Below are 12,049 nucleotides of genomic sequence, written 5' to 3'. Positions count from 1 at the left end.
TCTAGCTACCGCCGCAAGACTAGCCGCCGCCAGCCCGGCCGTCGCGGGCTACGCCGCCCAGCTGCCTCGGCCGCCGCCAGAGCCCCGCCTGGCTCCGCTCGCGCCAGCGTCCTCTAGCCTGTTGCTCTCGCACCCTAGCCTGGAAGAGATTAGAGAGAGGAACACTGAGGAGAAAAGAAAAAAAGAAGAAAGAGAAAGAAAATAAAAGAAATCTGACACATGGGACCCACCATGCGCCACGTCAGCAAAATCGGATAAAAATTAAGTCAAATACTTGCAAGGGACCTTTTTTAAAAAGATTTATATGAGTTTAGAGATACATATTTCTGATTTTTGAGTTAAAAAACTTCAAATAAACTCGACGTTAAGTTGAGAAAACCTCGGGTGAACTTATTCTACACGGGAGGAGAGCAACGACCACCACCATCACTTGTGGGCCAAGTTGGCTGCTGGGCTTACGTCCGAAACTAGGCGGCCCACGAGGGAGTTAATGGACAGAGCAAGTGTTTTGAGCTTATTTATTTTTTTTATTTTTATTTTCTTTTTCAGCGCCTATTCCTAATTTCCCATCCCACATCAACTTAGGCATATACTAGAAAGGCCGTCCGGCTTTGCCGGGCTGAAACGTAGGGTCAGAGCTGAAATGTACTCTTCCTCCTGTTCCAAAGTAAATCAGTTTTATCTCTCTTGAACAATTATTCTATTGGAGTTTGTAAAAATCAGATACATTAGATCTATATAAATTAATGTATAATTATATTAAAACTTGATAAAATGAAGGGTATGGTAGTCCTTTTCATTTCTATTGACTCGTGTGGGATGGATAGAAAATATATTTATTTTGGAACAGTGAGAGAATGAAAGTTAATGTGCAGACATCTGGTGAAACAGCCTATTTGATCAATATAACATATAGGCAAAATTTGCTACAAGACATCGAAAGTTTGCGCTCTTTGGCATAGCACACCGTAGGAATGCGTTTCTACGGGACGACACTGTAAAAATGTGGTAATTAGCTGCTAGGCAACCGGTAGCATTATTTTATAATATCCAATATAAATGAAGAGAAAATACGGTGAAAGTTATCTCACTCAGTTTGATTCGACGATAGAAATATGTGCTTTGGTCGTGATCTTTGCCTGGATGAAACAAACATGATTAACAAACATAGCAAAGCACTCAATATAAGACAGGAGATGCATCAACGGGAATTTTCTCTGCTAATTAAGCCTGGTTGCATTGCAATGCATGCTTCCCGGCGCGGCCGGCCGGCGTCGTCAGCAACGGCGGTGGGCTGGCTCTCGCCACTGGATGCAAAGGTAAACCCGGTTCCTCGTAGGGCCTCCTCGCCGGCGCCGTCCAGCCGCGCCGCCATCTCCGGCGACATGTGGTTGCTCCAGTCGCCGGCCACCCCGTTCCGGAAGAAGGAGTCGTTCGCGACGGAGTAGTAGCGCCAGCTCGTGGCGCCGGCCTTGTTCGCCTCCAGGCTCGAGAGGTGGCCGAAGCTGCACAGCTCGACGACGTCGTCCGCCACCCCGGCCGCCTCCTCCTCGCCGGAGAACGGGCACCCCATGAACTCGGCCAGCCTCCTCACGTGGCGCGCCGGCGCGCGCAGCATGTCCTCGTAGCGGAGGAAGAGCACCTTCTCCGGCCGCCTCCGGCTCTCCTCCCAGTACTCGAGGGCGTGGTGCCACGGCGGGCCGGCAACGCACCGCCCCGCGCAGAACTGCTCGAGCGCCTCCTCGATGGTGTACGACGGAGCCAGGCTCTTCTTGACGAACAGCCACCACGAGACGAGCGTGTCCTTCGGGTCACGGCAGACGTAGACGATCCGGCAGCCGGAGCCGCCGCCGCCGCCGTCCGCCGTGACGCGCTGCGGCAGGAGGGAGTAGGGCAGGTGGGTGGAGAGCAGCCGCGGCGAAGGGAGCGCCGCGAGCGCGCCGTCGCCGTCCGGGTACGCGAGGGTGAACTCGAAGAACCGGACGCAGTCGTGCGGGCCGCGGCGGCGGAGCGGGTGGGCGCCGCCGGAGGGTGGGTGCTCGGCGCGGCCGGCCGTGGCGAAGGCCAGCGCCTTGAGCCAGGTGGTGCCGGACTTGGGGACGGTGGCGAGGAAGACGTCGGACGGCCTCGGCTCGAACCGCGCGTGCGCGGCCGCCACCCCGGGGAGGGCGTACTCCGGCAGCCAGAAGCCGCTGCACCGCCGCAGCGGGAACGGCGGGTACCGTGTCTCCAGCGGCAGCGAGGGGGCGAGCTCTGCCACGTTGGCAACGTCGAATCCGGCGTCCTCGCCGCCGGTGTGGATTCTGACGTCGTCGTCAGCGGCGGCGGACGCGGCCATAGCGTGCGGCACATGCATGCGGCATGCCAATGGTGTCCGTAGCGTGGTGGCAGCTGCTCAGTCCAATTATATTAATAAGCCATCAATTAGAGCTAATTATGGACGGTTTGTTTGAACCTAATATCAAATATTACCTTCGTCCCTAAATATTTAACGCCGTTGATTTTTTCATGTACGTTTGACCATTTGTTTTATTCAAAAAATTTACATAATTATTAATTATTTTTATATCATTTCATTTATCATTAAATATACTTTTATGTATATATATAGGTTTACCTATTGCATAAAAGAATTTGAATGAGACGAATGGTCAGACGTATATAAAAAAGTCAATGACGTCAAACGTTTAGGGACGAAGGAAGTAGATTATATTATAATCCATAGCTCAAATAGTCAAATTACGGTTCCATCAGTTCCAAGGTATAAGTATTTGTAGGATTCGAATTAATTTTGTATCATAATATAAACGTTCTTGTTTGGATTTCCATAAATTCAATTATTCCAGTGAATTCCAAACCTAATCGGATACCTAGAAACAAAATCTAATTAATTAAAAATTCAGAAGTCTACCGAATTGACGTACTAAAATAAATATTTTTTTGACGTCTCCTTAATTTATCCTATAACCTAAAAATACAAATATTTTTGGAACGGCGATAGTATAACAACCGTGTTTCTTTTTAAGATTATCAAATGGGTAAAGACGCACGGTCTTTGATAAACTAACCAAATTATGATTTATTGCAAACTTCACTTTATAACAGTCTAGCTTATATATGTTAGCTAAAGAACTAGATTACAATAATCCTAACCAAAACAAACATGGGCCATAATCTCATGGGGTTATTGTTTGGCCACATGACATATTTGTAAATAAAAAATAATTTTATGATTAAAAGTGTATATATCCATCTAAAAACAAAGGCTTGAAAGTAAACTACGGTAAAAACATCTCAACTCTAAATTTAATTTTATAATATTAAATTTTAGCTTATTATAAAAAGAAAACGATGGGGCTCATACTATCGAGAGGATTCGGTGACAACAGTAACGACAAAAGATAGGAGTCACGCGCTCACTGTAAGCTCTGGAAACAATTAATTAACGGAGGCGCGACATCCACGCAGACAAAAAAAAAGAGTAATTTATTTTTAAATAATGGTCCCTCCCCTTATCTTGCTATTCACCAGGTCATCTATCCAGCTGACAGACAAATCAGAAAAGCATTATTAGCTTTCTTCTCCAACCAACCATATATTGACAGATGTGGCAGGATCAGTATTATGCAACTAATATTGAAACGTGTCAATTAGTAATATATTCTGTAATGCACAAACTTATTTATTTATTGAACAAATCTAAGAGCTCAAAACATCTATATCAGATTGAACGGTCCATATTCCATTTACGCTCTTTTCCTTTACCGTCTCTCCAAATCACGCACACTTTCCATTTACCTCTCATCATCTGCTTAATCTAGCCATCAATTCAACAATCAACAGCTGCTTGTAGTAGCTCCATCAATATGATTAATTAGCAACCAAACAGACAATTAGATCTTTCCTTTACCGAAAAAATTAACATGATTTTTTGGTGGCAAAATTATCGTCTAACTTATAATATACCAACTCCCCTTTATTGTGTTCATATCTCACTTCATGCCCCTCTCTATCGTATCTCTCAAATATCACGCTCCAAATCACGTGCCTTCACCTATCTAAGGTTGACTATCGCGCGCTATCACTATCCGTCCCACCGCCGTTGTCACCTCGACGACCGTATGCATGCAAGATAGTGTTTATACATAGGATCCTGTTGTTTCCCTCAGACGACATTCCCCTTCCTTTCAAGTTCAAGATAAAACAATTTCCAATACATCTAGGTTTTGCAATGACCATAAATAAATCAAGGACATGTCATCCCAAATATTGAGATATATCTTATAGATCCCATCTTCTCATCTGGACAACTTTACATTGCATATTCAAGGGGCATGTCAATGAAACAGCAATGATTTTAGCCAAACCAAACCAAAAAAGGAAATATAAAGAGCACAAAGAATACTATGTTTAAAAACGTTCTTGACTGGCAGTTAATGATGATGTTTTTTAATTATTTAAATGCAACGTAGAATATAAAGTACATTGAAAATGCAAGAGTTTAAGTTTTGTAACGCAAAAAATATATGTTTATCAATTTAGAAAAACTAACCACTATCATTTAATATTTTTAGAAAAAGTTCGAGCCGTTGGTGGGTACTATATGATGATCGCTGATATATCAAATATGGTGCAAGGGTATTAGTTATGACATACATATTTATGGCACCGCTGAGCATATATTGTTTGGTAGCAAATAGATGATAGTTATCATATTTTCCATTATCACGTCTGATCGTTCTTTGTGTTATTATGGCTAATAATCGCTCATGTGTCACTCTGAGTTACTCATGCTAAATTATTGAATATGTCAACTACCCTACCACCAACCCCTCATATTTTTTGAAAGAAAAAATAGACCTATATATCAAACTATTTTTTAACTCTACTTTAATAAAATACTAATGATATTTTTTTAATAAAATTCTATTGCAACGCATGGTTAACATGGAGTTTGTATGAAAAAGATGTGTTCAGTTGGGATGGAATTGTGGATGAATAGCTCAAGCCGTTCTTTGATCTTTTTTTTTTTCTGTCTTGCATGATTCGTCCTCTAATCTTGCTTGGTTAAATATCGTGTTTTTACATATAGCGTTGTCTGCAATATAGTTTTCAACTAGTTGTATGCCGGCGCATCAATACAAAACATATCTAATGAGAAAACGGTTGTCTTCCTGAGTTAAAAAATATTTTCTCATACCAAAGTAATCAACCAAAATAAAGCAATCAGGTGCAGTAGCTGCCATGCCCTCAGCAGCTCCATATGTTATTCTACTTACACGTTTAAAAACTCCCATCAGTTGCACTTTGCTTGATATTTCCATACTTGTATAGATCACAAAACAACATGATCTTGGATCTGATACATAGAAACCCTCGCTCTGGTTTTCCCGTACATGTGCTTAGAAATTCAATCTTATCTACTGCCTCCATTTCGTAATGTAAGATGTTTAACTTTTTGGGTGCAACGTTTGACCATTCGTCTTATTCAAAAATTTAATACAAATATAAAAAATAACAAGTCGTGCTTAAAGTTCTTTTGATAATAAAGTAAGCCACAAGAAAAATAAATAATATTTCCATAATTTTTTGAATAAGACAAATGATCAAACATTGCAATTATAAAGTCAAACATCTTACATTATAAAACGGATGGAGTAATTCAGATGATAGGGAGCATCAAACTACATAAACTTAAACTCGTCGTACACGTGCAAAGACAAATTAATATAAATGAGCCAAACTTTAATTGGTTGCAACAATCATGCATATTGGTAATTTAAAAAATAAATCTATGTAATGAGGAAGCGTAAAATAAGACGTGTTAAATGTCTATATTTGAAATGGATCGTATGGTAAAAAACGTAAGTTGTGCGAAGTTCTGCATTTGAGATAAATTAGGATAAAACACATAAATTCTACAAATGCAATAACCGACTTTCCCGAGGGGTTGATTCCCTAGTTGTCACGGATGCCGAATTTCAAATAGTTCTTTTAGTCATCTTGGTATAAAATTTTATATTCAGTTAGTCACAACAATACAACAAGTGCTAACCTAAAATGGTCTACTCAATATGGCAAAGTTTACGCACCTTACTCACAATATCCAAACAATTAAAGCACCAATGAGCTTGCCTTACCTCCCTCGTCATCGATGGAGAAACATTTCTGGAGGTCACTGCCTGTCCACCTCACCACCTTCCATCATATCCCTTGTAGCTGCTATTCTTGTTTAATTCAACATACTGCCTGTGAAAATCATCGTCTCCGTTTCACAAATCCATGATACTCTCTACCAGAAGATGACACTACCAAAAAAAAAAAAAAGGGCGAACAATCAGTCAAACAAGGGCAGACAAAATAATGGTGTCGAACTGCTAATTATCTATCTCTACGGTGCATAAACTGGATTTTCATCGTCCGTATGCGATTCAGTGATCCAGATGCTTCTTCCCTACATTAAAGTATATATATATATAACGTGAGATCTCCTCCCCTCTTCCGCATCGATCCGGCCCCTTTCTCCCGCCTCCCAGAAGCACCAGTGTCGCCACTCCGCGTAGTACGTTCCCATCTGCTGGCCACCATCGAGATGGGTCACCACCAGTGCTGTATTCGCGGCCTTCCGAATTCCTTCCGGTAGTGATCGATGCTTTGATTTGTTGGCCGTGCATCACATGGCGCATGCCCTCCCAAGCATCGAGCTCTATGGGCGGCGAGGTATGGGTATGCTGATCTGAATACCACTTGTTCTCTGTAAGTTTTATGGACACGATTAACTAAAATTGCATGTCTTCTAAAAAGTTAAAAAGTTTGAAACTAGGATGAAACACCCCTCTCTTAATGTATAGCTATAGTTTCATCTATTGTTGTTTCCTATGTTACATGTAAGACACAAGTTGTGTAGGTAACCGTGCATAGAAGGTTTCATCTCTATGAAACTCATTTTATCTCTCTCTTCATTAATACTTTACCACATCATCAAAAATGCCTACATGGCATCCTATTTATTGCCCATAAAACTCCTATTGAGATTGGCCTAAGTAATTATGTACCAAGATTTGTGTGTATTTATATGGATAATTCTATCATTTCTGATGTTTTGGATAAGGCACGGTTTGCACTCCGTATCTTCGACTACAATATTCTATTATTGAATATTTCGTTATATATATAAAGTAATATATGCACCCATTTAGAATAAGCTATTCTATGTCTCTCCCCTCTCATAAGGCCCAAACCCTCTCCCATCCATTCTAAAGGCCCAAAACCCCTCTTCTAGACTGGTCAAAGCTCTCTCCCGCCGGTCAAACCCATCCTTTGACCTTCCTTCACACCCCACCTTTGTTAACTCCCGTCTATCTGAAAAGTGCAGTAACACGAAGACCAAAATACAGCAACTTATCTTATAAAATGAAGTAACATCGTCAAAATATAGTCACGACGGATTTAGTTTTTTAAATCACATTTTTTAACCAATGTGGTGAAAACGGTTTTGTAAAATAATATAAAATACATGAGATATTGATCTCTAAAGATTAGGAATACAATATTTTAGCTCTCTCACATGCATTACTTATACTGTAGCAATAGCATAAAGTCATAATGTTAATGTACCTCTATCGTGATGTTACTGTATTTCTATCATGCCGTTGCTGCAATTGTGCAATACACATATTACTGCACGTATATCGCGATGCTACTATACTTCTATCACGACCTTACGTCAATTGTACAGTAACAATAAACATACTTTATAGCAACATAGCGTTATTACTACGTAAAAGACGTATCGTTACTGCGCTTATAGATATTTCTTAAGATTTCGAATTTTAAACAACCTTATCTCACACCTCATATATTATTTTTTAAGAACTTTGTACCATATTATTTGAAAAAAATGTTTTAAAAAGTAGATTCCTCATGGGTATGTTTTGATGTTGTTATTGTAAATTAGTCATCGTGTTATTGCATTTTTGTCGTTGTGTTACTGCATAATTTCTGTGAGACGAGATATTAGCTTAGATAGACATGAGGGGAAGCCCATAAGGGGATTGACCCACGTGGTTAACCTTTTGACCAGCGTTTAAATGAGGTGGGAGTGGTTTTTGGACCTTAGGAGAAGGATGAGAGGTGAGATGTGCCTTGTGAGGCCTTAGAAGGGAGTGGGCATAGAATAGTTTATACTAAGGGGTGCACATATTAGTCTTACCAAAACTTATATAGTGTCTTTGGACTAAATGCCTCAGAGACTCTTGATAGCTAAAGATGCAATAGTTTGATTTTAACCTTATATAAAACATTAGAATTATAGAACATAAACGAGTAATTATGAATTCGAAAGTACTCACCTTGTCTTTTCGTTTTTACTCAGCCTTATAAGCCAAAATTTAAAATTTTAACTTTAAATTTAGAGTTAGAGTTAATTTTAATGGGTTCTTTCCTGTACTTTATTTTTTATTCTTGACTTATAGATCGTTAAGAATATATATAAAAATTTTATTTATAAATTATTTTTACTGAAATATGTCTTTTGGAATCACCCCATTATTTGGTTCGAGAGATCTGCAGTTAATTTGGGTGAACCAGGAAGCTTTGATATTTGATTATTATCTTTGGTGTTTGAGCTCAATACGCGTCGCAACATTGGCGGTACTCCCTCCGAACCAGGATGTATGCATTTTAAAGATGATTTTAGATTGTCTGGTTTGGATGATTGGATGAGGACAATTCGTTGAAATTCCCATGCTTTTCTGTGCTAATTTGACTAGCAAACACGAGAGAAAACAGCTGGAGTAGTAGCAGCATATTTCTTTGACTTGATTGACTAGTAACAGCAAGTGTAATTAGCTTGGATGGAAATTAGATTGTCACTTCCCTGTGAAATAATATATTGATAATAAAGCTAATTTTCTTTTGCCCTATACTTCATTTTTGTCTATTAATTTCCACACCTGATCAGTTAGCTTGGAACTTAGGCCCTCTTTGTTTAGACTTGCCTTTTTATTTTAAAAGTTCATTGAAAAAGCTGCTTGTTTATTTTTACCTGGCGCTGTTGGCTTAAAAAAGTCAGTTCATAAGCCCAAACAAAAAGGGCCCCAGTGTTCACACATTTCTACCACTTATGGATTTCTTCTGTTTTTACGAATTAGTTGCAATTTTAGAATTCTTCAGTGCAAAATAGTCCCTCGATGATGAATATCCTGTCAAAACTTTCTTTTTGCAGAAAATAGATGAAATGTAAATCTGATGATGATTCAAAACAGTTTTTTTTAAATGCATCAAAACAGAGGAGTTCAACTTCCATCTGGGAGTACAGTCATGGCTATAAGGAAGATACTTATCTAATGGGCGCGACCCACAAACATGGGCCCAGTTGAAACACTTGGACCTGTCAAATACAGGGGTTTTAACTTTTTGTCACTGTAAGAGTTTAATCCTCTCACCAGGCTTGTGAGGGACCAGGCTTGTGAGGGAAAGTGATAAATTTGATGTCACTCGATATGTAAAAGTGGCAAAAAGTTAAATTTTCCTCAAATGCAATGCTGGGCGCTAAAAGCCACGCTTGCACATGTTGTGCACTCGTAAGTGCATATTCCAAAAGTTTTTTTTAGTAGACTGTATTTAAATTTGGGTACATTTAGAGCAGCAGTGTGTAAGAATTTGCTAGTCAGTACTACACGTGGATCCACGATCCCTACATATACAGTGGCGAGTTATTACACGTTACATTTAAGAGTAACAAAAAATAAATCCTTAAACATCCCTTTTAATACCTCTCAGTTCTAAATTACAAATTTTTCTAGATTGTTTAGCAAATGTTAAGGTTAAATCAACAGATTTTGTAGGTGTTTTAAACTTTTTACAAAAATAAAAACGTATAGATTACTTTCCAAATATCTAATTGACTCTACTACAATCATTGTAATGATTACAATCATGGAAACTAGTGTATTAATGCTAGGTACGAAATTTAAATCATAAAAGTGTTTATAATTTGGAACGGAGTAAGTAGTTGATTATATATTTATCTAAAAAAATATCTCTGTCCTAAAAATATAAGGAATGATGTGTTTGTCTAAGTCAAATGATTCTTCAACAATAATATTTAATTACTAAGCTCACATGAACATCATTAGATATGTATTATGAAATATATTTTCATAATTTAATTTTTTTCATATGGATCATGTTAATATTTTTCTCTACAAAACTTAGGACAAACAAATGATTTCTTACATTTTTTTATGGAGGGAGTAGATAAGAGATTATAATTTGGGTTATTGAAATTGGGCGATTAGCACTCAACCTTTTTTAGATAGTGAATGAGATTATATAACCTTTACTTCAAAACAAACTACTATGAAAACATAGTTGCAAACAAAACCTATGACTATTTCACATTTTAATGAAGACATAAAGAACAACTACACAACACTAACTAGAAAGGAGACACTTCATTTAAGATAACCTAGGCCGCGTTTGGCAGGTAGTGGGTAAGTTAACTTACCTCTGGCACGGAAAACGTAGTAATAGTAGATTAGTACATGATTAATTAATTATTAATTATTAAAAATATAAAATATAAAATAGATTAATATGATTTTTTAAAACAACTTTTCCATAGAAATTTTTTACAAAAAATACACCATTTAGTAGTTTGTAAAGCGCGCGTGGAAAACGAGGGGATAAGTTAACTTGAGGGGGGCAACGAACGCAGCCCTAGGCTACGTTCGGTAAGAGAGGAGAGTATCCGACACGGAAAACATAGTAATAGATTAGTACATAATTAATTAATTATTAATTATAAAAATGAAATAGACTAATATAATTTTTTAAACAACTTTCCTATAGAATATTTTCACAAAAAATACATTGTTTAGCCGTTTGGAAAGCGTGCGTGCGAAAAACAAGGGGATAAAATAACTTACGCCCCTTGCCGAACACGCCCTATTACAAAATAATCATCCAAATTGGATGAAAATTTGTGTAGCTAAACTTTGATTACTTCCATTAAATCCTGTTACGTGGCCAACTGATGAATGGTGGCAATGTTCTAAAAACCCTTTCCTCATCATCATTTCTATCTTTGTTTCTCTCTCAAGACTGTAGCACCCTCGATTCTAATTTGTTTAAAACCTACTTTTCAAAATTATAATTTATATCTCATTTGATTTTTGTCCGTTACATTGGGATTTCAAATCTCATACTTGAGTGCCTCCTAAAATTCTTTAGTGCATCAGGTTCAAATTTAAATTTAAACTTTTATTTCAAATTCTCTTAATTTCCAATTCCAAATCACTAGAAAATTCCTAAAAGACATTGTTCATTTGGGCCATTTTCCCTCCTTTTTGCTCATTCGGCACAAACTCCCTCCTTCCTTTCTGCTTCACCTTCTCCATAGCCGGTCCTTGGTTCAAATTCTTTCCTCTTCCTCACTCATCCGCTCGGCTACTGTCCATGCACTCTCTCATCACGTAACTCTTCTAGAGGGCCCCACTTGCATACCACAAGCTATCTTGGGGCCACCATTATGATGTGCTTGTGCGCTCGTCTCCTTTTCATTGCTGAGCTTGGCACTTTCAACACATGTTCGGTGAAATGTGTATCTGGCAAGTCTCGCCTCCGTTCACTTCACATGCATTGCAGTCACCATGTTTGTGCACCGCATGCCTCGGCATGTTGTGCATCTCTCTCACGCACAGAAATTTACACCTATTTCTGAACTATAGCATGCATTGAATCTCGGTCTAAGAATCAGTCCGAGTACACACTATGACAAATTAATACATAGTTCCACGACTTAAAAATAAATAAAAACAATTATCTATCGAAATGCAGTGGAAAAGAAAAACAAACTAAACCATCTAATCTTCAGCTTTAGCTAGCGATGATGGCGGACTGAACCTCACTTCAACCTTAGGAACAACCTTCTGACTGAAACTCTGGCACTTGCTCTGGTGGGGGAAAAATTAAGCAAGACTGAGTACAAACCACCATACTCAATAAGTAACACCCACGGGAGGAAGAATAATGAATGCAATACAGT

General features: G+C 38.7%; 1 protein-coding gene across 1 annotated transcript; it reads right to left on the bottom strand.

Annotated features, from left to right (window-relative positions):
* Positions 1 to 1,012: 1,012 nt before the first annotated feature.
* On the bottom strand, positions 1,013 to 2,338 carry LOC102714690 (cytosolic sulfotransferase 12-like). Its single transcript, XM_040528539.1, has one exon. It carries the CDS (start codon positions 2,336 to 2,338, stop codon positions 1,202 to 1,204), a length of 1,137 nt encoding a protein of 378 aa, XP_040384473.1. The 3' UTR covers positions 1,013 to 1,201.
* Between the last annotated feature and the right edge of the window lie 9,711 nt (positions 2,339 to 12,049).

The sequence above is a fragment of the Oryza brachyantha genome, chromosome 11, assembly GCF_000231095.2.
Source record: "Oryza brachyantha chromosome 11, ObraRS2, whole genome shotgun sequence".
In the NCBI taxonomy this organism is placed as follows: domain Eukaryota; kingdom Viridiplantae; phylum Streptophyta; class Magnoliopsida; order Poales; family Poaceae; genus Oryza; species Oryza brachyantha.
Note: the sequence above shows the minus strand (reverse complement) of the source record. Positions and strands in the feature narration are given on the sequence as shown.